Genomic DNA, 27,230 nt, shown 5'->3' with positions numbered 1-27,230 from the left:
TACCTTTTCCAACTGACAAATTTTATTAAAAGGCTATGCTTTCCTGAGCTGCAGCTCACTTTATAAGATGTACAGCTCATAGGAAGAAGTTCTTCCACGCCGCTCTGTCCTGGTCAGATCCCACTTGGAATCCTGTTTCTGCTTCTGGGTACCACGGTTGGAAAAGGACAGTGGCAAATTGGAACAAGTTTGGAGTAGGGCTACTTAGATGGGGGGAGGCCTGGAATCCAAGTGTCGTAACAGACGTTTAGAGAACTGGTTATGTTTAGCCTACAGAAAAGACAAGGAGATAGGATAGCAATCTTCAAATTGTCTGAAGGATTGTGTCGGCAATCTGGGGAATTCTGGGAGTTGAAGTCCACACGCCTTAAAGTTGCCACGGTTGAGAAACACTGCTCTAACTGTACCACGCGGAAAATGGAAAATAGGGTCAGTTGTAAATGTTGCGGTACAGAGCTTCTTGCCATTGGTTCTGCAGTAAGCATGATGAACAGCACACACAGGCACCCAGCTTTGTTCCCTCCAAGGCGTTTATCTGGATCTCTTTGAATTCTCTGAAGCTGGTGCTGCCGCTTCTGTGAATCGGGGCATTTTGGCTTGTTGGCTAAACGAGAGCCATCCTGAATCTTTGGCTCATGTCACAGCCAGGGTTGAAAGGGTGGCCGTGATGTGATGTGCGGCGAGGAGGCATCTTTTGCAGTCCGAAAGCTGCGGGGGGCGGGGGGGGGGTGACGTCTCTCTCTGGGTGCCTCCCTAGAGAATGTTTTAATCAGGGCTGAGAGAGCTGCATTCCTCCACGCACTTCCATCTCTGTCCTGACCTAGTTTGAAGCACAATGCAGGGAGGGTCGAGAATGTAGTGAGGGGGGAAAAAAGAGAAATAAGCTTACAAGTGCGTTGTTGCATAGTCAGCCGATCCAAGGAGGTTTCTAAGGGGCAGCTTAGTCTGTCCTGTAAACACTATTAAACTTTTTTGATAGCTAAAGGCGTGCCCCTGCTGTTTTTCTCAGACAAGCATGTGTGTGTAGGGGCGGGGTGGGGGAGGATACGGTGGGAGAAATGCAGTCAGAGGGGCCAGTGTATCCGGTTTAAGAAGATTCAGAGAGAGGGGATCTCAGAAACTCCCTGGGTGACTTTGGGCTAGTCCCTTTCTCAGTCCAACCAACCTCACAGGGTGGTTGTTTCAAAATTAAAATGAAAGGAGAGACACCCCGCCCCCATAAGGGTTCTCATGAGCTGCTATAGAAAAAGTGGGGTGTAAATATGTTTAAGGCAGCGTTTCTCAACCTTGGCCACTTTAAGATGGGTGGAGCTGGCTGGGGAATTCTGGGAGTTGAAGTCCACCCATCTTCAAGTCGCCAAGCCTGAGAAACGCTGCTTTAAAGACATAAAACTGAGGCCATACAATGTGCTTAAAATACTATAGCATTGAATCCGCCAGCTTAGATGGAGAAAAACTGGATTTACCCATTACACTAGACCAGTGTTTCTCAGCCTTGGCAACTTGAAGATGGATGGACTTCAACTCCCAGAATTCCCCAGCCAGCCAGCATTTGCCTCCGTCTTTGTTATGAGAAAAGAGCAGTTGGGGCAGCTCTACAGAAAGTCGGGGACGAAGACAGATTTCAGCTGCGGTGTTTGCAGCCAAGGAAGCCTGCCGCCCATCTTTCCCAATTCTTTGTCTGAAGAATTTACACCATCTGTGACATTGAGGTCACCCTGGTTTTGTGTGTACTGTAGTTGCTTCTCTGCCATATTGTCGTCTTGCATTTTGAAGACTTCTCCCAAGGAAGAGGTCTGGAGTCCTCCAAAGCTTGCCCTTGATTTTGCACGTATTTCTCGGGTCCTGATAAAAATATGGCCGGCTGGTGGGTTTGGATACTGCCCAAGGTAAATCATCTGTGAACCGCACGTAGGCCATTTCTCACTGGGAAACCCAATGCTTTCTGACAGAAGTTAGTGGCGCTTTCAACTCCCCACCAGAAAGACAACTCTACTTTGAAGCGAGTCAACGCCAGATGCTCGGAAGTGTCCTAAGACCCCTCTTGCTTCCTCTGTGTTCCCTCCTCCTCCCTCGCCATTCCCCAACAACGTTGCATAAGCAGTTCCTAGATGCCACCTGGAAGTACCCCCTTTCTCCAGATGGGCTTCAACGTAGAAGATGGACGCAGACCCTCAGCTTCTTCACTTGGAGGAAAAAGAGAAGCTCACGGACAGATCTAGGCAGTGATTTTGACCCCAACGCAAAACAATGAAGAATGTTTGTCATGCCTTCTTGGGTGAAGTTTTATGCTTGGTGCTATGTTCTTGCTATAGCTGAGATTCTTCGGCAGATAATGTTTAGGGTAAATTACTTCAGCTGCCCTTGGGCTGAAAGTAGGGTTAGGATATTTGAGGTCTACTGTAATGTTCAACTTCAGGGTTAGTGATACTTTCAGGCCACCATTGTGGCTGAAATTCCTTTCTGGATAAGATTTGAGCTAAAAAAACATTCTCTTAAGATGAAGGTAGGTTTAGGCATTCTGTGGATTTTGGGGTGAAGTGTTATCCCTGATGCATTCTGGTTCATGGGATGGCTGAGATTGCTTGCTGGGTAACACTTAGGGTTAAAAACAGAAATAAGTAAAAATAATTAAATTTTAATTATTGCCTATAGAGTAAAGCTAGTAAAGCCTTGGTAAAATTAAGAATCGGAGTAGGCTTTGCGTGAAATATTTTGTGTACTCGTATCTTTTGGTAACCATTACGGCTGGATTCTTGTGGGTTTTTTTTTTCCCAATTTGCAATCTAGATTACAGTCCTAAACTTCCCAGTGGTTTCCTATCAAAAACTAATCAGTTCTGACCCTGCTAATTTTTTTTTTTCTTTAGATCAGCTAATCTGGCTGAGTACACTACCTGTAGAGGGCATAGGGAATAGTCTTGAAGGACAGGAGGATAAAGTGAGGGGGGGGGAAGCACATTCAGACTTGCAAGGTTCTCTTATTATAACTGTTCCAATAAAAGTAGTTTTAGATCAATAGGGCATTGGTTTCTTGACACCACCTACCTGTGTGTGCTTATGGCAGTGAAGCCTGAACAAGCATCCTTGAAATCAAAATGCATTATTTTCTTATCTGCTCCTGGCATCTCTGAGCTTGTTTTGGGGTTTCCCCTCTGTTAGATGCTTGTATTTGGGCCAGAAGGCCTGCAGTCTTGTGTTATCTAAAGCAGCGTTTCTCAACCTTGGCAACTTTAAGATGTATGGACTTCAATTCCCAGAATTCCCCAGCCAGCGATTGCCTAAACCCAAATACTCAGTCTCACAAGCTCGGGCTTAAAGATAACTGATTTATTAAAGGAATAGTATGCAAATACAGAGAAAGCTGAGAATGAGCAAAAGCGCGCCAAATACAAACTTAAAAGCCTTGCTTGTGGGCAGGTCCCGCCCGATCGCCCGTCAGGACGCTCCCCCTCCCAGGTGCTGAATGCCGTTAGATGCGCCTGGGAAAGTAACCTTGAACAGGAGCGCAAACCCAAACATGCATTCCAAGCCCTCAAAACAAGGGAGGGCAACAGAATGGAAAAACCCCGGGTGAAGGGATACGGAACAGAGAATGACATGTGAAACGTTACAATGTTAACCAGACATTAGAATGTGAACATGACATATTGCCCCCCCAAAAGACATTAGGGAGCCGGTTTGTGAGGATAGGCAGAGTGAAATTGGGCTACGAGACGAGGAGAATGCACGTCTGGAGCAGCAACCCATTCAGGATGAGGGAAATGTTTCCAGCGGACGAGGTATTGTAGAGTAGAGCGCTGGCGTCTGGAATCGAGAATAGATGCCACCTCGAAGTGTTGCTGGTTGTCGATCATGAGGGGAGGTGGAGGAGTGGGTTGTGGATGCCAACGGTCCGATGACAGGCAGGGTTTGAGTAAGCTGCAATGGAAAACAGGATGTAAACGTTTAAGGTTGTGAGGTAAATCGAGTTTAAACGTAACAGGGTTGAGCTGAGCAACAATTGAAAAAGGACCGACAAATTTAGGACCAAGTTTCTTAGAGGGTTGTGGGGACTTGATAAACTTAGTTGATAAGTAGACTTTATCCCCGACTGCAAATGATGGTTCTGGGGAACGCTTTGCATCAGCATGGCGTTTATAGGCAGCTTGGGCATGTTGGAGGGCAAGTAGAATATTAGACCATGAGTCCTTGAGAGAGTCCGCCCAGCCAGCGAGGGTGGCTGGGAGCGGTTGAGGATGAGGAAGTTCAGGAATGGGAACAAATTCGCGTCCAAAAACTGTTTTAAAGGGAACTTGACCAGTGGTTTGATGAATGGAATTGTTGTAAGCGACCTCAGCAAATGGGAGTAGATCGACCCAGTTGTCTTGCTGGTAGTTAACAAAAGCTCTGAGGTATTGCTCTAAGGTAGAATTAACAGCCTCTGTAGATCCGTCCGTTTCTGGATGCCAAGCAGTAGAAAGTGATTGTTGCGTACCCAGAAGTTTCAAAAATGCGCGCCAAAATTGTGACGTAAATTGTGTGCCTCTGTCACTCACCAAACGGGCGGGGATACCGTGGAGACGGTACACGTGGATGAGGAAGAGGCGTGCCAGCTGTTGGGCGGTAGGGATAGAAGCGCAGGGGATAAAGTGGGCTTGTTTGGAGAAAAAGTCTTTGACGACCCAAATGACAGTTTTGCGTTGACTAGGGGGTAGATCAACGATAAAATCCATGGAGATATCCTGCCAAGGGACCGACGGAGTGGCTACGGGTTGAAGGAGACCCTGGGGTTTGCCCGGTTTGCGCTTTATCGCCGCACATACAGGGCACGCAGTGACATATTCTTTTAAGTCTTTGAGTAAAGTTGGCCACCAGAATTGCCGGCGAACGAGGTGCAAAGTTTTCACGTAGCCGAAATGCCCAGCTAGCTTGTCATCGTGGCAGCGTTGTAGTATGGTTTTCCGCATAGCTGCGGGTACATAGAGACGATCGTTGCGCCAGGCAAGATCATCGGTGAAAGTTAACATGTGTCGGTTGGCTTGCAACCAAGTATCCGTTTTAAGGTGGGAGAGCAACTGTTGTTGCAAATCGGAGGGAATTGACAAGGGAGGTGAGCTGCTGGAAGGCGGAGCGGCTGGAGGCGGAGTCGATTGTGCTCGAGTCTGGCTGCGAGTCACTGCTGCCAGACTTAATTGTTTGTCGGTCCAGACGGTGCCTTGGACCGTTGGCCCTGGGCCATCATCTTGGGGTCTGCGCGAGAGTGCATCAGCCAAAAAGTTTTTCTTGCCTGGTATAAATTTAAGAGTGAAGTCAAAGCGGCTGAAGAACTCAGCCCAGCGCAGCTGTTTGGGACTGAGTTTTCGGCTGGTGCTTAGAGCTTCCAGGTTTTTATGGTCAGTCCAGACTTCAAAAGGGTTGGAAGTACCTTCCAATAGGTGTCGCCACGTCTCTAAAGCCGTTTTTACAGCAAAAGCCTCCTTTTCCCAAACGTGCCAACGTCTCTCTGTTTCAGTGAATTTGCGAGAGAGGTAGGCACAGGGTTTTAAAGCGCCAGATTGGTCAGATTGTAACAAAATTGCTCCTATGGAAAAATCCGAAGCATCGACTTGTACAACGAAGGGTTGAGAGGGGTTTAGATGCTGTAAGATTGGTTCGGTGGTAAAAAGTTGTTTGAGCGTTTGGAACGCTTGCTGACAGGCTGGAGTCCATTTAAGGAGCGCGCCTGGGTTCTTCGAACGTCGCGTATCCCCCTGTCCTTTAGTTTTTAACAGTTCAGTAAGGGGGAGGGCGATTTCTGCAAAATTTTGGGCGAATGCCCGATAGAAATTAGAGAATCCAAGGAAACTTTGTAATTGTCTCCTGGTACGGGGAGGCTCCCATGCTACAATAGCTTCTACTTTTGCAGGGTCCATTTCAATGCCCTGAGCTGAAATTCGGTAGCCTAGGTAATCAATTTGCGATTGATGAAACGCACATTTTGACAGTTTTGCGTACAACTCTGCTTTTTCCAATTTAGCCAGTACCTGACGCACCAAGTGGATATGTTCTGACATGGTTTCAGTATAAATCAATACATCATCCAAATATACTAGTACCCCCTTAAATAGGTGGTCATGCAAGACCTCATTGATTAACTGCATAAAAACCCCGGGTGCCCCAGATAAACCGAATGGTAAAACTTTATATTGGAAAGCCCCAAGAGGACAGTTGAACGCTGTTTTCCACTCATCCCCCTCTCTTATGCGAATGCGAAAGTAAGCTTCTCTCAAATCCAGTTTTGAGAAAATTTTACCTCTGGCCAGATGTGATAACATATCTTTGATCAGGGGCAAAGGATATTTATTTAATATTGAGACCGCATTGAGCCCGCGGAAATCGGTACAAAGCCTTAATGACCCATCCTTTTTTGGCCTGAATAGGACAGGAGCTCCTACCGGGGAATTAGCAGGCTCAATGAAACCCCTAGCCAGATTTTTGTCAATGAACTCCCTTAGCGTGGTAAGCTCTTTGGGAGACATGGGGTATATTTTTGGGTGAGGCAATTTTACATTTGGTAAAAACTCAATGGCACAGTCCGTTTTTCGGTGGGGTGGCAAGCGATCTGCTTCCTTTTCCCCAAATACTTCAGCAAAATCTTGGTACTGATTGGGTAGCCCCTCAAGAGGTTGAAGCGTTTGTACAGTGGTATACGCTACCCCTCCACCCTCCATGTCCTCCAATAGGTCCTTTTCGGGTACTTTGTAAAATCCATCCGCAAACGTCACAGTTCTATGCAGCCAGTTGATGAAAGGGTTTTGTTGCACAAACCAAGGCATCCCCAAAATTACCAGAGGACCCCCCACTGGAGCTACCACAAATGGCAGCTTTTCCTGATGGGAGCCCATCTGCAAGGCGACCAGTCCCGTGGAAAGATTAACTGCTTTCCCTCCCGCCATAGTTCCATCCAACTGGGTGAAAATCATGGGTCTTGGCAAAGGGAACGTGGGCAGTTCTAGAGCCGCTACGACATCAGGGTGCATTAGAGAACGGGAGCAACCCGAGTCTAGCATGGCCCACACTTCCACCGTTTTGGTTTGTGAGCCCAGCTTAAGTTTAACAGTCAGTGTGGGAAAGTTTCCACTCACCGAATCATGGTTACGCCCGGTTTCTTCCACCTGCCCTAGGGCGCCCTTCAGGGCAGGTGGTAGGCTTTTCCCGCCGGCTGCTCGAATTGCAACTCTTCCTCCTCTTCTCCGAAGGGTAGGTCGGGGGGGTCCAGTTCCGCGAGGGCTGCCTTCAGTTTTCGCGGTGGAGCAGGAGCAGGCGTCTTTATCGCGGGTTTCGTCTGTCGTTCCTCTGGACGGCGTCTCGGGCACGACGTGGCTCGATGCCCTTCTTTTCCACATCGGAGGCACTGACCCTTGGAGAACCGTTGCTCCCTCTCTTCTTCCCAGGTTTTCGGTTTGGGGCGGCTGGCAAGTCCAGATGCGCGCGCTCCTCTAGCGAGACGTGTTTGTCTAAGCTCTTTGGTATGGGCATAGGTTCGTAGGGCATTTTCTGCGCTTCCCGCCAACTGAATCCACCCATATAGCGTTTTGGGATCATCTCTGCCCAGAGCCCATCGAAGGATTTCGGGTTCAAGCCCCTGCTTGAACAATTCGATGATTGTTGGCTCAGACCAGTCTTCCACTTTTCCTGCCAAGGCTTTAAACTCCAACGCATATTTGGCAACTGAGAGGGACCCTTGATAAAGTTTCCGCAGGTCATTTTTAGCCGTTTCTTGAGCTAGGGGGTCTTCGAAATGCTCTTTAAGTGCCCACAAAAATTCATCGAAGTCCTCTAACTCAGTTGCCTCAGCTTGGCATAGTTGCACATACCAATCCGCTGCCCTTCCTCTCAGCTTGTTGGCAATGAAATTGACCTTGCCGTGTTCAGACCGAAAGTTCCGACCCCAATCTTCCATATAATGCTTGGCATTCGTAATAAAGAAGGAGAGCGTTGCGGGATCCCCATCAAACTTCACTCCAAATGGTGGGAAGGTTCTTGCCGGCTCAGCTGGCTGTGGCGGTGCCGCGAATGACAGCGTACGCCGAGCCCCCACAAGTGGTCGATCCCTAGGAGGTCTTGCCTCTCGCTCTCCCCTTTGATGGGCTGATCGAGTCTTACTTCTCCCCCGGGTCGACAGGGTGCTGTGCCTGGGGTACTGTGACGGCTCTTCCTCCCAATCCTCCGGGGTGGGCTCTGCCTCTCTGGGCTGATCCTCTCTGGGTAGATCCTTGAGGATCGTTACTATTAAATCCATTTTATCTTCCAATGCCCTCATACGGGCCGGAGTGACCGGCTCCTCCGGGGGTTGGTTGGTTATCACCACCTTCGGTGACAGAGGGACTTCGTGCTCCCAGGCCAATTGGGGAGACCCCCTCCCCGTGGTTCTTTCCATAACAGATCTCTGTTCACTCCTGAGACTCTCCTGTATGGATGTCAACAGCTCGTCCAATTGGGTATCTCGCAACTCCCGACGTGCTGCTCTTTGCGCTCTCGAGGTTAGCGCTGGCCGGCTTTTGACCACCTCCCGCTCTTCTTCGCCTCCCTCACTTACGCGAAGTTGAGGTTCTGTCATCGCTAGCGTTCCCTCTTATCCAAGGATTGGATGGGGCCAGCGGAAAATGGAAAAAATGATTCTCAGCTTTATGTAACGATTGCCTAAACCCAAATACTCAGTCTCACAAGCTCGGGCTTAAAGATAACTGATTTATTAAAGGAATAGTATGCAAATACAGAGAAAGCTGAGAATGAGCAAAAGCGCGCCAAATACAAACTTAAAAGCCTTGCTTGTGGGCAGGTCCCGCCCGATCGCCCGTCAGGACGCTCCCCCTCCCAGGTGCTGAATGCCGTTAGATGCGCCTGGGAAAGTAACCTTGAACAGGAGCGCAAACCCAAACATGCATTCCAAGCCCTCAAAACAAGGGAGGGCAACAGAATGGAAAAACCCCGGGTGAAGGGATACGGAACAGAGAATGACATGTGAAACGTTACAATGTTAACCAGACATTAGAATGTGAACATGACAGATTTCCTGTTTGCGTCAGTGGAAAATCCTTGAGGCTACTGATATATACTGGCACCCAAGTGTGTGTGTGCGTGTGCATGCGCCTTGCATGCAGATCTTTTCAAAACCCACCAATAAAAGGACAGAAATTTTTAAAGATTTGACCCGCAGCCTAGAGAGCAAAACTCTTTCAGTTGCCTGTGTTGCCGACCTATTTCCATGTGCAAATCAAATGGCTGTTTCTCAAAATGGAAAGGAACTCCCATAAGATCCTGCTTAATCCAGGAAGTCTACTGAAGAAGCTTCCTTTTGGGTCCTTCTGAAGCACGTGCATTATTTTGTACTGCAATTATTTCTTTTCCTCTTTACAGGGAAACAGATCTTCCCAAAGCAGCTTGTAAGTGATACATGCTGGCTGGGGAATTCTGGGAGATGAAGCCCACCCATCTTAAAGTTGCAGAGGTTGAGAAACACTGCAATGCTGTATGAACAATTGCAAATAAAAATGCAGTATTAAAAAAACCAAGCTTCTGGAGTCCTTTCTGCGGGGCAGTTGCCAGTAATAGCCCTGCTGGGAGACGTGGATGAAGGAATCCAGCTAAACAGTCTTCTCCCACATTCCTGCTTCATTTGAGCAAAGGGATTTCCCATCACAGAGAGTTCCAAACTCGGGCCAGCCCTGGAATTCCAGCCTTGTGTCTGGCTCATATAGAGGAGAATCTCCATAGCTCAGGGTTGAGCTGTGGTGTCCTTGGTCCTCTCTGAGCTTGGTTGTTGGCTTGCAGACGTTTCATGACCCAACTAGGTAATGTTGGCCAAGAGGCCCATGACTTGGCATGAGTTGTTACCCAATAAACCACACCAAGGCGGGAAGGTCTTTTGTTCTCATTTATTTCTGTGCACAGCAAGAAGAAAGGTCTCCTGCCTAAGTGTAAGAGCCCCGAACGCCACACCTGACTTCTCTTTTATACATTTTCTAGCAAGGAAATAAAGGCAACAAAATCCCTATATTGGCTGATTCTTTTACACTTGCGTGGTAGCCTTACATACTACATAGTATCCCATAATATCCCTTAGCATGTTCTGGGTTTTCGAGGACCCCCCACCTTAGGGGTGTGCATTTTGTTATGCTAATTAGCCCTTAGGTTACAAGTGGGTCAGCTGGTGGTCTCGTAACTAGGTCATTCTGGGGTTTCTGAATACCTCCAAACCAATCTTCCCTTTTTCCAAGTGCAGCAGACTCTTCCACCTGCTGCCAGCCACCTGTTCAACCCAGATCCTCTTGAAACTTAACCACAAGCATCTAATATTGTCTGCTAGCAGGCAAGCATTAAACAATAATTTTCGTATGACTACCCAGGCCCTCAGTAACACCATCAGTGCGAGGGAGGGTGGGGTTGGCTCCCTGTCTATTTACAGTCGCTTGCCCTGCCCGTGTTGGTGGGGGTCTGGTTTTCTCCTTGGTAGTTCCTTGATCAGGGTGTGGTTTTCTGCTTGACTGTTTGTCTGGTGTTAATCCCTGCTTATCTGGGTGTAGGCTGCTGCAGAGGGTGTCTTTTTGCTTCCTTCTTAGCTTTTTTATTGTCTCTTTTGAATGGTGTATAAATTGCACTGCAGCATTGGGGAATGGAAACAGTTTGCAGTTGCTGTGTGTGTGTGTGTGTGTGTGTGTGTGTGTTTGGCTTCACTGGGCTTTTGGTCTGACTCAGCTTGTCTATTCATTGGCCTGCCCTTGATTCTCCTTATCGTGAAGATTTTATCAGCTGCCCTGGCTTCGATTAATTGTTGCCATATTCTGCTTTAAAATGTTGTCCTAATCACTTCTTTTATATGTAAATCAGGAAGTTAGGTTATTAGCCAATTCCTCCAATCACTGGGCTGAAAATGGAGGCGAAAGTGTAAATGCAGTGAGATCTAGGGGACCCCTGCATAAACTTTTCCAGTTGCTGTTTTCCCCGGAAGGTGATTCATCGGTGAGATTTTGAAGAGAAGAAGTCAGAGAAAGAAAAAAGTTTGCAACCTTATCTCTTATCTTGAACTCATTTACAAGATATTCCCATGCGTGCACTGGGGCAGTTTCCAGAAGCTTGCATCCCCTAGATAAGGGACTTAAAATGGGGCAGAGATAGGAACACAGTTTGTAAACTGGTTTATTTTTGGTTGCCGGTGGAGACTCCGGATTTCTCCGGCGTTGTTTTGCCAGCGGAGAAGCTGTTTAGCCCTGAGATCTTGGAAAGGGCAATTTTATCTCTTACTTGGAATTCCTTTGCAAGATATTCTTACGTTTTATAGATGTTCACAGCTTCTGTTAGCAGGCCCACAGCTAGGGTCTCTGTCCCCCGGGGCAAACATGGATTCCGTGCCCATTTTGGCACCTCCCCAGTGCGGCGCCCAGGGCAGATGCCCCGCTTTCCCCCCCTAGTTGTGGCCCTGTCTGTCAGCCCTGGCTTTTAGGTCCTAACCTAACCTAAAGAAAAATATCTGCTAGCTGTTTATGTCTTTGCAAAAGGTGATCGATTGACTGATGCTTTCAAGTCAGTCTTGACTTGTGGCGACTGCTTAGACAAGTCTCTGCAGTTTTCTTGGCAAGATTTTGAAAGTGGTTTGCCATTGCCTCCTTCCAGGGCTGAGAGAGAGTGACTGGCCCAAGGTCACCCAGCTGGCCTCGTGCCTAAGGTAGGGCTAGAACTCACGGTCTCCCAGTCTCTAGCCTGTTGCCTTAACCAGTGCACCCAAATGGCTCTCTGCCAAGTGTTCCTCATGGAGTAAAGGTGCTATTCATGGAGAAAATCTATCTGTCTATGTGGTTGCTAGGAGTGGAAAACAACTTGATGGCACATAATCAATCAATCAATCAATCAATGCTACACACATCAGAATCTTTCAAAACTGCCAGTTCTCACATTCCACTTAGGGAAAACTTGCAAGAAAAGAAATGACCCACGGTACTAAGCCAGACAAACCACAATGTGATGAACTCTAAGTCAGCCTTTCTCAGTCTTTTGCCATGCTGTAGCTGTGGATGATGGGAGTTGGTGTCCAGGTTGGAGAAGGGCAGGAGCAGGATAAGATGGATAATGTTCTTTCCACACATCCGGGCAGCAACATAAACTGAAGCGTACTTGTTGTTTATGGGACTCTGGTGGTTTTATCCCTCCAAGCACCTCCCTTTTTTGGTTTGCTGGCCCTGAATTCCCCATCTCCTGGGACTTCTATTTTTGACTTGAGGATAGGAGTGTGAAGCAGAGAGAGAGGCAGCAGACAGCAGTTTGTGTCTGATCTAATATTTAAAAACAAGTTGCCAGAGTGGGAAATCAGTGTGAACACAGCAGCATGATTCCCGCTCCATGGATTTTGGATGCAGAGTTTTTGATCTTTCGCTCTCCACGTGCATCCAGATAGAAGAGCCATCTCTTAGCATCCAGGAATGGTTTTTCATGTGCACTAATTCAAGCAGGCTGCCCTGTGCCTTGTGGCTCTGGTGTCAGAAGCAGTGGCTTCCCTGAGTGGTTAAATGTGTCTTCCAAACTTGGAATGATGACTGTTTCTGGTTAACCTGAGCAGAAATTGGAATCAGCCTCTGACAAACATTCGCCAAAAGTGGTGGCTGCTTCAGATTCAGACGGTTGTATGCTCAACCCCAGAAAAGCCATCAGCAGTTGGTTATGGAGCTCTGCGGGACAGGGATGAGATAATGGCTTGCAGATCCCTGTTCCTCAGCCTGGGTGGCTAAGTGTCTCTTGCCTGTTGCTTAGATGGATCTAGGTTTTGCAATGGGGAGGTACAACAAGAGATGGCAGCAAGCTGTTGGAAGTGAGAACTGGGTTGTCTGCAACCTGTTGCTTCTAGGTCAGTGTTTCTCAACCTGGGCAACTTTAAGATGCATGGACTTTGACTCCCAGAATTCCCCAGCCAGCATCTTAAAGTTGCCCAGGTTGAGAAATGCTGTTCTAGCTGCTGTGGAGGAGAATGTCTTACTGCCAGCCCAAGAGGACAAGACACCTGTCCAGTCACCACTTAAACACCTTCAGAGGGAGGGCACCTCCACCTCTCTGGGTCATTAGCTCCACTGTCAAACTGCTCTTATCAACAGCAGTTTTTCCTAACATTCAATCAGAAATTGCCTTCCTGTTAAAACCATTATTCCTTGACTTGAACTCTGGCGTGATAGAAACCCAATCTTGACTTTCTTCTGTGTCCTGTCCTTTCAGGTATTCAAAGAGTCCTATCTTTGTTGCCTTTTCTCAAGGCTCAACATACCCAAATCCTTCAATCCCTCTTCACAGAATCCAGATTCTCGTCCCATACGCATCCTCATTGCCCTTCTCTAAACTGGTTCTAGTTTCCCTGAACCCTTTTGGAGGATCATGGGCTGACCTTGAACAAAAAGGCAGGGAGAGCAAGGGATGGGCTCCCCCCCCCACCATATTGTGGACATTTTGCAGTCTCAACCCTTTTAGAGAGCACCATGTATGAGTGACTGATCACATTTGTTCTGGCTAACCTGAGGGGCTGCTGAGGCTATTACTGCCTCAAATGACCTTTGCAATGATTGATGAATTGATTACAGGTTGTTCTCGCTTAACAATTGGGACCAGAATTTAGGTTGGTAAGCAATACGGCCATTAAGCGATTCTGGACCCGATTTTATGACCATTTTTGAGACCTTCATTAAGCAAATCACATGGTCATTAAGCAAACCACATGGGCAGTAAGCAAATCATGCAGTTCCCTATTGATTTTGCTTATCGGAAGCCGGCTGGGAAGGTCAAAAATGGTGATTCCATGACCATGGGATGCTGCGACTGTCATAAATGTGCAATGATTGCCAAGTGCCCCGATCACGATCCCATGACCATGTGGATGCTGCAACAGACGACTGAAGTGTGAGGAACAGTCAGAAGTCATTTTTTTCAGCGTGGTCATGACTCCGGATGGTCGCTCAATGAACGACTGTTAAGTGAGGACTACCTGTGTGTGCCATCAAGTCATTTTTGGCTCCTAGCGAGATGACCTGGAAGGCTTTGGTTGGGAGAGGAAAATGGGGGAGCTTCCTAAATCTTAAGCATTTTTCCAATTCTACAAGTGCTGCTTGATCCATTTGATGCCCAGCAGATCTCTCCTTCTACTGTCCTTCCCCCTCCTATGCCAGCCCAGCTATTAGTTTTCCTGTGTTGGCTGTCCTTCTTTCTCTATCTGGAATGGCTTGTCTATTTGGGGCAATTTCTCGCTCCCTTTGAGCCTCTGAATTGCACCTCTTTGGCTATGCAGGATAACCTTCAGCCCAACGGCTGTTTACTTTGGGTTTTCCAAAAGCCACCTGCCGAGTGGTATCTGATAAGCCAACTATCTGTGCAGATAAGGTGACCAGGCCAGAGGCCAAGAATGAGGCTGAAATAGCTTATTTGCTTAGTGGAAGCTGTTTGCAAAAGATTTTTCAGGGAGTTGCAGGCCGTCCTTGACACTCTGCATGTGCCAGGAAGATACGCTTTTCCAAGTTTGTGTTTATTATACGGTCAGAAATTGGAGGCGAGTATACCAAACACAAATCCTATGATATGTGACTGGGTCCCGAGCTTGCAGCAGTTATATCTTTCTGACACAAGTAGAAACCCCACGTTGGCAGGTTTCAACTTCGCTTGCATCCAGCATCAACCTTGCGTGCGAAAAAAATTATGGTGGAAGCTTTGGATGGGCTGACTGCTTCATTTAGCCGCACGCAATAGTAAACTGTTATTATATTATCAATACTTTGATGTGAGTTGCAGCAGGATTTTTTTTTAATGTTATAAATTAACTGGATGAAAAATGTTTCTAATATTGACATCCTAAATTGTAATTAATACTGACAGGATTTTTTCTTTCTTTTCTCTATTTGCAATATTTTAAGCCAGTGTTTTCCAAACTTGGCAACTTTAAGATGTGTGGATTTCAACTCCCAGAGTCTCCGTACATCTTAAAGGTGCCAAGTTTGAAAAACACTGTTTTAAGTTATCTAAATAATATAATGTTAATAATCTCTAGTTATATCATATAAACATCATTGTACTGAAACAATACAAGATTTATAAGACAATAATAAAAAGGGGGAAAATTAAGAATTAAAATATATATTACTTTTGAAACGTAAGTAATGGAGAGGGAGAAAATTATCAAGAAGGTGGGGGCAAAGTCATATAGAACACAGCAGGCAAGCCAATATATCAGATAAGTCTCTGGACCATTTCAAATATGTTACAGCTAACAATAATATATAATAACATTTTAAAACAACATTATTGTTTAAAGCTGAAACTAATAAATTACAAATATTAAAATGTAAAGTCTTTTAACCTAGATAATGTAATACTTTAAAATGGTGATAGAGTAGAATAAAAACTATAATATTCCGAATCAAATTCCTAGAAGGCATTTATAGAATGTAAGGCAACAGTCCCTTTTATGCATAAATCTCTACAAAGGGGCATCTCTTACTGTTCAGGGAGGTATTTACAGCTTATAACTCAGTCCTTGGAATTGTGCAGGACTTGTTAAACTTTGGCTGAGTTTACCTGTGACCCTAAGCCAGAACATTTAGCAATGCTTTGTCCAAGAAATCACAGGGGTCAGCTTCACACAATGCTAAACACATATTAGTTTGTTGATCGCTGCAAAGCAACAGACAGTAAGTTCATACTTCCTTCTGAGCCGAAAGCAAACAAGGCGCGATACTGCTTAAGAGATAATGCACCATGTATTTATGATTGTGTGTGTGTGTGTGTGTATAAAACATATAAAGCATACATACACAATTGATGTATCAGTACACGATTTATATATAAACAGTAGTAATATAAACAGTAATCAAATTATTTCAGTTGTTATGCGATGGTCTGTGTGACCTGAGATTTCTGTGGGGTCCAGATAAAGAGACTATTTATGTACATTTGATTTGGCAAAATAATGCAAGGTGGAAGTAATTACATTCCTCTGATGGGAGATGAAAAAAAGCTCCTGTGCTCATCATGCATGCATATTTTGCAGTAAGGGCCTATCTGCCTTAAGCAATGCCATGTTCACTTAGGGCAGTGTTTCTCAACCGTGGCAACTTTCAGATGTGTGGACTTCAACTCCCAGAATTCCCCAGCCAGCTGTGCTCCTAAGGTTGAGAAACACTGTCCTATGGAGAGCACCAGCCACAAACCTAGCATGTGAAGCAACAGGATGCAGTTCTGCTTAAGACCAGGAAGCAAGATAACCATATCCCATTGCTTCACATGCTACTTTTGGGGGAAAAGGGGGGGCCTAAATAAAAGAGAGTGTTTATAGGCATCAATTATTATGGTACTAAGTAGTAAATCATGTCAATCACCTGTGACCTTTAAAGCTAGGGTGATTTTGTCTCCTTGAATCAGTTAGGGAATGATTTATCTGCAGAGCACTCTGGAAACTTGTTCTGGTTTTGCTAGATATTGGAGCCTGAATTCCCAGGACCGGTTTAGTTCTTGGCTGCTGGAAGTAGATGGACATGCAACTCTTGAGGGCAACCATCTTTCCATCGCTTTCCATCTTGTTCCCTTGTCCTTCCAGAAGTCTGTGGGTCTTAAAAATGCAATACAATTCTTTGTTTTCCCAACGCCTTTCCTCTGCTGTGTAGTAATGCCTCTGAAGCCGGAATCCATTCCTTAAAACACAAAAGCATTCCAGCTATAAAAATGTTTAAATATGCAAAATGCAAAACTTTACCCTTAGCATCTGCTTGAGTGCCAAAGTGTGAGTCACAAATTGGAAGAGCCGGCTGGATTTTTCTGGGTTGTTTTAAAGTCCTAGTGTTTTATAACCAGATTTGCATCTTTTGGGGGGGGGGAATCAGTAAATTGCTCTAGGCTCCCCAATGGGACTGCACTGTCCCACAGTAGGAATTTTTCCTTCCCAAGAGAGTTTGGTTTATTTATACATTGGTTAAAATGAACTCTCAAAAAAACAGGAGGGTAAACTGTATCTTTCATATGTCTAGCATCAGTGGCGCAGCTACATAACTTTAGACCTTGGACCTGTCTTATGAGTCTCCTCCTCCTCAGCCTTGGGGACAAGCATCACTGTGTTTTGGGTATCTTCAAAGAAAAAATAATAAAGCAAACACTTGGAACTAGACAGATGAGCGACCCAGAAAATATGTTCTAAAGAAGCAAGAAGAAAAGAGGTTTCAGTACACAGCATCAGTTCCTGGTAGGCCCCAACATAACTGGGTTGACCCATTGCCTTCATTTGTTGGATCTTCTCTTGAGCTATAGGCTCTGGATTTTGACCACAAGATCCAGCCCTAAGTACCTCGGAGGTTGTCCTTTCCCTAATGCATGTTCCCACCCTCTGTGTCCTAACATCCCCATACCTCTAAGTAGGTGCTGAGAAATACTTCCACCAAGACCTGAGAGAGGTCGCATTCAGACATCAATATTTTCCTGGGATCTCTCACAGTTTGCTCCCATTGCTGGCAGCCACAGAGCAGTTACATGCATAATGAGAGGTAGGGCAATAATACAATACAATGAGATATTCCTGAATTACTTTTACTACTGTACTTGCTTTGATTGCAGATAGGACATAAATTAGATGCTTTAGCCTTTGAATAATGGTTGCTCAAATTCAAGGTTTGGGTTTGGCTGACACCTACTTTAAATACCAATGTTATGCTGGGAGTCCTGCAGGTTTCATGTTGTGAAGAGTTAAGTTTTTCTTAACTTCATATCTGAGTATCCCCCCAAAAAAATAAAGCAAGTTGGGCCATTAAGCAATAGTAACTATCTCTGTTGTTCAATGACCAAGAGTCACATCTAGCTTCCGTATCATCTTATCTCTTACTGTTTGTTCAAATCAGTTTACAACCAAGACTACTGACCTACTCCTATTTGCTTCCTGCTGGAGAACAGATTATTCAGCCATGTTGTTTTTGTGATGTGCTCCATCTGTGTTGTGGTTCAGAGCAAGCCTTCTGCTGTAGCTGTCCTACAGTGCTATCCTGGTGGGCTTGGAGAAATACAGCTTTTAAGGAGGAGGAGGAGGAGGAGGAGGAGGAGGAGGGAAGTACCACTATGGAATTCACCGTGTAGTAGAGGTGTGTGTGTGTGTGTGTTTAGTGCCTGAATGGTAATTTGGTGGAAAGTATACGTCCTTATGGACAGTGCTATCATGATGAGATGATGGTAGTGTTGATGGTGGTGGTGATGGTGATGGTGATGGTGATGATGATGATGATATGCATGCAAGGTCTAACATTTTTAGACTGCTGCATAGAAATGGAGAGAAATGACTGTCCCTGTGTGTAAGCTCACTATCTTAAGAGTCATAGCATTAAAGGAGGAAGAGAAGAGAAGAGAAGAGCAAAATAAACATTGAAGAAGAGCTCCTCCTCTGTAGAAGAAAGGAGGCCAGGCTGGTCTCAGTTCAAATTGTGCTTTCTTGGAAAGAAGGAAGGAAGATCCCAGCAATTTCTCTTGCTAATCTTTAGGGCCGAGTTGGTCTTCCCCCAGCCATGATGTTCTTCTAGGAGACAGAAGGAACACTTTTTCAACATGGTCCCTTAGCTCTACACTGAGGAGGGAAAGGTTGTGTGCTCTTGAGAACCATCATCATCCTGCAATACGGAGCTACAATATGATCTTTCCTTCATCTAAATCAGTGGTTCTCAAACGGGGGGTAATTACCCCAAGGAGGTAATTTGGGCATATACTGTGATTGACTCACAGTATATGCCCAAATTAGTTTGGGGCTGCTGCTGCCAAGATGCTTCTGTAAAACAACAGTCTGGTGTTTTCTTTTGTTGTTTTGTGGGGATCATGACATTATTCAAAACCAGGAAAAGGGATAATTTAGTCAAACAGTGTAAGACCCATTGGTCTGAATCCTATTCAGACAATGAGATTCTGGTTAACCAAACAACACCCTACCTAGCATACTATGCCATGTATGTATTCAATATATTGAGCCAATATTTGCAGTCTTTGTTACAAAAATTATGCAACACCCTAGATATTTAACCCTCTTAAGTTGCTCAAAAAACATGTCTCTCAAGGAGCACATTTCTGAATAAGAAACGATGAAAGAGAAGATGATGAGGAACTTAAATAAGACTGTGCTGAAACCCACCTCTCTTTTGGTATGTGTTGTCTCTCCCTTCTCCATCTGTCTGCAGCTCGAAATCAACGCATGAAAAATCAGGGCCCATGTACAGCCTGGACAAGCTGGAAGCATGGCAGAAGGAAAAGAGCTTGGAGTCTCCAAATGGCAGGTGAGCATGACCTCCAAATGGCAGGTGAGCATGTTCCAGGTGCTTGGCCATGCTTGGAACAAGTTCAGCCCTTATCTCAGGTGCATCCACTAGCTGCTTTTTCTAGACTTGCAAAAGGAAAGCAGAAAGGCCTACTCCTGAGTCAACACACAGAATGGGGCTCTGCAGAATGGAATTTTGAGCAGCTTGGTATCAAATCTTTGGCTGTTGGTAAGTCAGCATTAAAGTCCAAACTGAACCCAGTGCTAAACGAGCTAAGGTGGTGTGTGTGTTTGATATTTGTGTGCTTAACTGGCACATTTCTGTGTATAGATTTTTCAGTATGCATGTCCGATGTTTTCTCAGCATAAATCGTAACTACGGGGGAATCTAGGAAGATCACGATTTCAGCATACTGGGAAGGGAAATCCTTCTTGGAAATCTCTTCTTTCCCCCTTCAGAGTTCCCTGTTAGCCTAGCGGGGCTTGCAGCAGTTCAGGGAAGATCTTGCCCACTGAGACACAAGTACATAAGAAGCAGGTGGTAGATTGTCCAAATTAAAAATGCCAACCGTTGAGCATTTCCCCCCATAACTCTGAAGACCTTCCTTTCTGTGTTCTGTATAATGCAGGGTTTCTCAACCCTGACTACTTGAAGATGTGTGGACTTCAACTCCCAGAATTCCCCAGCCAGCATGGGCTGGCTGGGGAATTCTGGGAGTTGAAGTCCACACATCTTCAAGTGGCCAAGGTTGAGAAATGCTGGTATAATGAATCAATAACCTACCTTTTACTGGAAGAGGTCCAAGCTGACCACCCGCCCCAACCCCATTGCAGTGACAGCCTGCAATAAATCTTACAAAAGGAGGGGCCGGTGGGAAAGACTCCCATATTGATCTTGGCTCCCTGTCTGGTGACTTCACAGGTACGTGTGTGTTGTTTTCTTGCCTCGAAGGGCAGAATTCATCAGACATCTTCCTCCTCCACCTGGGAGCTTGCAGCATGAATAATCCCTTTCAAAAACCTTTCTGCTGATGGGTATCAGCATGAGCGAGAGTCTCATTTATGAAGAGTGATGTATATAAATAGAGACAAAGGGTGTTCAGCAATGAAATCTCCCTCCCTCTTTCTCTCTCTCTGGTGTAGCCTGAATTTGAATAATGCTGTAAAGAATGAGGAACTCAAGAAATGTCATCGAGAAGTCACAGTAAGTCAGGGAGGGAGGGAGGGAGGGAGGGAGAGTGGGCATAATTTTGATGGAACCATTGGCCACTTTCCTTGATAGCCATGTTGGGAGGGATGGGATTCAACTTCTTTTTCCCTTAGAAGCTGCCTGCCCTGGTAGCCTGAGGTAACTCCCCTATGCACCCTCTCTTTTTCCTGACCTTGCTACTCCATCTTCTGCAGTTGGTTTGACATGGGCAAGAACCTTAGTAGCATCTGCTGCATTTGATGTTTTGGGGATGCTTCTACCTTTTTTGTGGGGTTGAGCATGTAAAAAAAAAGTCATGTCATGCAAGGGGTAAGCATAGATGCTATTGAGATAAGCCTTTTTTTCTTGTGGAGTCCCTGGTGTTCTCTGAGCCTTGTTGTTTTCTTGCAGACGTTTCATTGCCAGACTAGGCAACATCTTCAGTACGAAAAGGGAGTGGGCCTTGCTCTCTGTTGCAAGCAGGACAAACCACGGTATATAAGCAGAGAGCAAGGCCCACTCCCTCTTCGCACTGAAGATGTTGCCTAGTCTGGCAGTGAAATGTCTGCAAGAAAACAACAAGGCTCAAAGAGCATCAAGGACTCCACCGTTCAACCCTGAGCTACAGAGATTCTCTTCAATTGGTATCTTTTTTTCCTTGTTTATTCACACCAGGGTTTTTCAACCTTGGCAACTTTACGACACATCTTAAAGTTGCCAGAGTTGGAAAACACTGGTTTACATTCTCAGAGAGCCTTATAGCAGTTAGTCTTGTCCAGGCCTCAAGATTCCCCTCCCCTAGGGAGTTTATAGTTTTTCCTTGTAAGTTGTTATATTTACTACTGACCACTAGGAGACACTATGCGACAGATTTCATCCTTGTATTGGGACTTGTCAGGTGTAGCTAGTCTTCATACTTTAGTTGGTTGCATTATAATATGGAGACCACCCATGCCTGATGAATCCCAAACAAGGATGAAACCTGCCATATAGTGCCCCCTCGTGATCAGCAACAAATATAACCTCTGAGCAAATATAAACTCTGAGCCTCGTGTGGCGCAGAGTGGTAGGTGGCAGTATTGCAGCCAAAAACTCTCCCCAGGACCTGAGTTTAATCCCAGCGGAAGCTGGATTCTCTCTCGGGTAGCCGGTTCAGGTCAACTCAGCCTTCCATCCTCCCGAGGTTGGTAAAATGAGCACCCAGCTTGCTGGGGAAGGTGACGACTGGGGAAGGCAATGGCAAACCACCCCGCTCTATAGTCTGCCAAGAAAACGTCACAACAGTGGCGTCCCTCCAAAGGGTCAGACATGACTCGGTGCTTGCACAGGGGGCCTTTCACCTTCACAGTGATCAGTAGCAAATATAACAAGGGAGAAGCATGATTCAAGCACAGTGAGTCCATGGTTTACAGCAGTATTTCTGGACCTCAGCAACTTTCAGCTGTGGGGATTTTCAGCTGGTTGGGGAATTCTGGGAGTTGAAGTCCCCGCAGCTGAAAGTTGCTGAGGTTGAGAAATACTGGTTTACAGATTTGTGTGTTGTATGAACTCAGCCAATTCTGGTTTACTCATTCAGTAATGGTTAAATGAACAATGAGGCATGTGAACCCAATATTGTCTTGTCTCTTTTTTCTGATCTGGTTGCAATGTAGCCTACGCTCCCTTCCTTTATTTTTTAAAAATGAAGACGGCTGGGGTCAAGAGGGCTGGGGCCACCCGGTTGCACCAACCCTGCATTTTGCCGGTCTTCTGCATGTCCTTGATGCTTGGGTCTGTTTTCTCTCTAGGCTCCAAATAAATACAACTCCCAATATCACAAGTTATTCAAGGACATTCCCACTGAAGAGAGCGTGCTTAAAGGTAAAGAGGAAAGGCCGGTCAAAAGCAACTCGGGGGCGTTGTGAGTTCACTGTTCCCATCTTTCCCACCTAGTACCTGCCAAAATTGCTGGACAGCTTCAGGAGAAAACAAGCTGGGATTAAAATTCCATTCCCTTGTCTACCGTTCCTTTTTATTTGTAAGGCTGTCAGCAATCTCCTGTGTCTGCTTTGACATCCATATACTCCCTCCTTAACTGATGGCCACTTTTGAGGTTAAAAGCATTCCTTGCTACAGCAGTCTGTCTGTTTTATTTCCAGTCTGCTCCTGCGCCCTTCAGCGAGACATTCTTATCCAAGGCCGTCTCTACATTTCTCCAAATTGGCTGTGTTTCTACGCAAACCTTTTTGGGAAGGATATCAAGGTAATTGTCACACGGAGAAGGAAGAGGCATCTCGGGGAGGTGGGGCACTTTGGGCTTGCTTACCAGCCTCTTGGCTTTGACTCTATTTACTGATGGTGTGTCCCCCCACCTCCGAAGAATGCCCTAGAAGCAATGTTTTTTTTTTAATCTGTTCAATTGTGTCTGATTCTCAGAGACTGCCTGGACAAGTCCCTGCAGTTTTCTTGGCAAGGTTTTTCAGAAGTGGTTTGCCATTGCCTCCTTCCTAGGGCTGAGAGAGAGGGACTGGCCCAAGGTCACACAGCTGGCTTTGTGCCTAAGGCAGGACTGGAATTCACAGTCTCCCGGTTTCTAGCCTGGTGCCTTAACCACGACACCACGCTGGCTCTCTAGATGCAATGTGGTCCTCCGCAAAAATCCATTTCCTTCCTCTTGCTTGGAGGATTTGCTTGGAAAAGTTTGTCCTTCTGTATTGTTTTGCAAATTCATGTGCAGAAAGACAGAAAACAGGGCAGTTCTTAGTTTATGGTGTAGAAAGGCTCCACTCCTGCTTCTATTTACCTTTGGATGTAATTGCTTTTGAGACATTTTCCCACCTAACTTTTATTGCTTATTCCCAGTCCTGCAAGACTGTAGCAACTGTTCTGTTAGAATGAGTTTAAATTTTAATAGACTAAAAAGAAGAGTGATAAAAGCAGATGAAAGGAAGCTGTAAACACTCTGTCAATGGCTTGAAGAAGCAAAGGAGTCCTTGCTACTTTTCCAAGGCTCCTGATGTATCTTCTGGGAACAAGATTTCCTCCTTTTCTTTCAAAACTGTTTTTGGGACAGTTGGTGCATTTTGGAATTTTGAGCGCATGTAGTGGGTGTTCTCAAAAAATGCTGCCTTTATGGGGGTGAGGGTTGCCTATTCCCAACCTGGCTGCCATGACAGGCAAGGCCAGTTGCAAAACCTCATTTCTCTGAAGATAAGTTGGGGAGAGGTCTGAGACTGGTCATTTGTCACACGCCAACTTCTGGGTTTCTCCCACATTGTTTTTAAAGACAAGGATAGGATGAAACTGTGGAATTGGAAATTGCCTCCTATGCTGGGACGCTGCTCATGGACCAGTGGAAGGAAATCAACATGGTTGCAAGGAAGTTCTAACTCAGTGGTCTACCTTGTTGGTTTTGACCCCATTTACTGCTGGTATGCTCTCCCAGCAGAAGAATGTGGTCCTCAATGGAATGGGCTTCCCTATCCTTCAGTAGAGGATTTGCCTTTTCTGTCATGGCACCTGCCCTATGAGGCAGCCTCTCCTCAGGGATCCAGAGGGCCCTGACTCTCCTGGCCTTCTGGAAGGCTGTGAAGACCTGCCTCTTCCCTGAGGCGCTGGGCCAGGATGTTCGCTGAGCCCAATACAGGTGCGATTGGTGCTGTGATGGTACCATGATTATTTGCATTCTGTTTCTGTAGTTTGTTGATGCTGGTTTTATTATACATTTTTGTGGATTGTTGTTAGCCGCCCAGGGTTGGGTATGTAAGATGATCCTCCGTATACATTTCCTAAATCAATCCATAAATCAGTTGATCAGCTAAAATAAATTTTAACAAATTAACATTTTGCAACCTCTTTTTCATTTCAGGTTGTTATTCCTGTGGTCTCTGTCCAACTAATAAAAAAGCACAAAACAGCCCGGTTGTTGCCAAATGGACTAGCAATCACCACCAATGCCAGCAGAAAAGTAAGTTTCACTGGCTGTTGCTCTTGCTCTGGGCAAATCTCAGGGCGCTGATTTTTCTGCCAGGCTAAGATTAAAGCTTCAAGCGTTTCTGCCCCTAATAAGTCGTGAGTGGCTGGGGATGATGGGAGTTGCAGTCCATTGCATCTCTAGATTAAATGAAGGAAGAGCCACTTTAAAGTAATCTAAGGCAGGTGGGAAACGCTGGAAGTCAGGCAGATTATTATTATTATTATTATTATTATTATTATGTTCTTCATACAGCTGGCACTTTCTACATCCTATTGTTGTGCACTTTTGGGAAATCTTTTTCTTATTATTTTTTTACTATACCTTATGGTGAGATTAACAAATAAAAATAAACTATGGTAATGCAATTTAAAACCATAGTGGTGATTCAAATGAGGCAAAACTTTAAAAATGTAACAAGAAAAGAAAAAGATCTGTGAACTATTAATGTAATGTTTAATATGTAATAATAATTAATAACATAGTAACATTTTGTGATACAGCTAGCTCAGTCCTTTAACCGATTATTAAATCTATACTATACAGAAACATACTTCTCATTTCTATGCTATAATGACAATTCCAAAAATTGACAAAGAACACATCCTTTGAATCCGCTAACATCTGCAGTGTTGTTTTCTTTCCATCTACATAGAATAAATCTCATAGCCAGAGTCCAGGCTCAACAGAGCCAGGGTTCTTCATAAAATGTGATTCCATATTTTAGAAGGTAATTCAGCATTGAATTTACATTTTTAGCAATCTGATAGCTTCTTTGGCAGTGAATTCCCCCCAGGCAGAGGGGATGGGGTAGAAATGCTACCAGTCTGAGAAGCTGGCAGAGAATAGTCCATATCAGGACACTGATAGCTTTTTCAGTGACAGATTGCAGACTTCATCACAGTATCAACCTTCATTAGAACCTCTCCCTTCTGACCTTCAACACTGGAACAAGTTGCACAGAGCCTTACAGTTCAAAGCAATTGCAGTCAAATTGTGCAGCCACTTGTGGGCAGGATGTGAAAATGCTGCAGGTGGTTGATGTTCTCAAAGGGCCAGAGTGGGAAGGGAAGAGAGCAGCAGCAGCAGCTTTTGATGCTCCAGCCAAGTAAATTTGGAACAGATGAAGTTCCTTTTATGGGCTTCCCAAAAATGAAACCCACAAGACTTTCCGGATGCATCGATTGCTTCTAATTGGGGAAACTTTCCCTTGTGACTCAAATCCTGACTTGCATTATTAGGCCCCCACAAGGTCAGCGTAGGCCACGCTCCGCTGTCCCACCTCTTCTTGAGATTGATCAGGTTTTGTCAGCCTTCCCAGGTAGACCAGACAGGAAGCACGCCCAGATGAGCTAATTCTATTTTATTGCTACATTAAGGGAATCTTGCAAGTCTGAAAGTACAAATCTCCCGCTGTCTCTTTTACAGCCTGAAAAATTAGGGAGGCTCCTTTCTGAGTTCTTTCTCCACCTGTTATGCAGCTGTGGGCTTCCCCTCCTCTTATCTGGTAGTTCCCCAGGCAGCATCTCTTTCCCCCGACTCCCAAGGTCATTCCCACGTACCATTACAGGCTTTTTCAAGCCGGGCCCCCAAACATCTGTCTTCCAGTACCAGGTCTTGCATCTGCAGAGGAAGCACCTGGCCTGCCCCTTCTCCCAAGCCCCTTGCCCCAGACTTGGTGGCCTGGACTTCCCCTACTCACACATCTCGTGTTCCCTTTTCCTTGCAGTACATCTTTGTGTCCCTCATTTCCAGAGACAGCGTCTATGACGTCTTGCGGCGTGTCTGCACCCACCTGCAGGTACTCCCTTCTCCTCTCTAAGGTCCGAGATGGGTGTCCTGGGGGGAGCCCTCTGGCCCGTTTCAGCCAAAGGTCAGAAGAGGGGTGGTTGGGATCAGATATGTACCTTAATTCAAAGGATTCTTAAGGCGAATGTACAATTGAAGCCAGAAGTTTTTCTTTTACAATTGAAGCCAGAAGTTTTTCTTTTAGGCTTGATGGATAAACAGTTGGAAAGAAAATTTGGGGCTTTTTAAAAAAATATGATAACAGCAGCAAGAGTTTTGCATACGCAAAGGCGGAAGGGCTTACAAATTTCTACTGTGGAAGAATGGATGGTGAAGTTAATGGAACTGGCAGAGATGGTGAAACTGACTACTTCGATTAAAGAAAATAATTTGTCTAACTTTGTTCCTGCTTGGAAACCACTTTTGGACACTTTTTGCTTGAAACTGAAAAAGATGAAGTTTTGATTTTGGAATTTGACAATTAGGACTGTACCAGAATATAAAAATAATGTGTATCTTAGTTAAAAATAGAGTCAGAGGTTAATATAGTTCTACGTTTTTATTTGTACTGAAGATGGTCAGAAGTAACTCTTTTTTCTGTGACTCTTTTTATTTCTGCACTTTTAAGTTTGTTCTTTTTTATTTCTTCTTTTTTCAATCTCTTTCTATCTTTATATGTTTTGCCTGCATTTTGAAATTTAATAAAGTTTCTTAAAAAAAAAAAAAAAGAAGAAGAAGAGGGGAGGTTGGCTGCAAGACTACTAGCCAGTTTTGCTATGCTAAAGCCAAAGTTATATATACCAGAGAGGATAGCTTTGCATATTGCATTAATCCATAATGCGTTTAGTTTAACTGTGGCTTAATAGAACTCACTCATTCACTCATTTGATTTATTCCCCAGCTTTCCTCCTGGAGTCTAAAGCAGAATACTTAGTGCTCTGTTTTCCCCGAAGTCTTGTCAAGTAGAGGAAGTCAATCTGAAAGGGAGCAACTGGTTCAAAGTCACCCTCTTGAGCTTCCGAGTCTAAGTATGGACTTGAACTA

The 27,230-nt window shown here is 45.2% G+C and overlaps 1 protein-coding gene across 2 annotated transcripts in view; it reads left to right on the top strand.

The window, feature by feature from the left end:
* GRAMD2A (GRAM domain containing 2A) overlaps positions 1 to 27,230 on the top strand; it is a 47,031-nt gene that overhangs the window by 14,413 nt on the left and 5,388 nt on the right. For both annotated transcript variants that reach the window (XM_063314173.1, XM_063314172.1), the window contains exons 2-7: positions 19,181 to 19,276; positions 20,401 to 20,461; positions 22,234 to 22,306; positions 22,585 to 22,688; positions 24,294 to 24,392; positions 26,128 to 26,199. In XM_063314173.1, the coding sequence (XP_063170243.1) occupies positions 19,212 to 19,276; positions 20,401 to 20,461; positions 22,234 to 22,306; positions 22,585 to 22,688; positions 24,294 to 24,392; positions 26,128 to 26,199 (474 nt within the window). In that variant the 5' untranslated portion in view covers positions 19,181 to 19,211. The remainder of the gene's footprint in view (positions 1 to 19,180; positions 19,277 to 20,400; positions 20,462 to 22,233; positions 22,307 to 22,584; positions 22,689 to 24,293; positions 24,393 to 26,127; positions 26,200 to 27,230) is intronic.

The sequence above is a fragment of the Candoia aspera genome, chromosome 13 (genome assembly GCF_035149785.1).
Source record: "Candoia aspera isolate rCanAsp1 chromosome 13, rCanAsp1.hap2, whole genome shotgun sequence".
NCBI lineage: Eukaryota > Metazoa > Chordata > Lepidosauria > Squamata > Boidae > Candoia > Candoia aspera.
The sequence above is the reverse complement of the archived record's forward strand: the minus strand, read 5'-3'. Positions and strand labels throughout refer to the sequence as shown.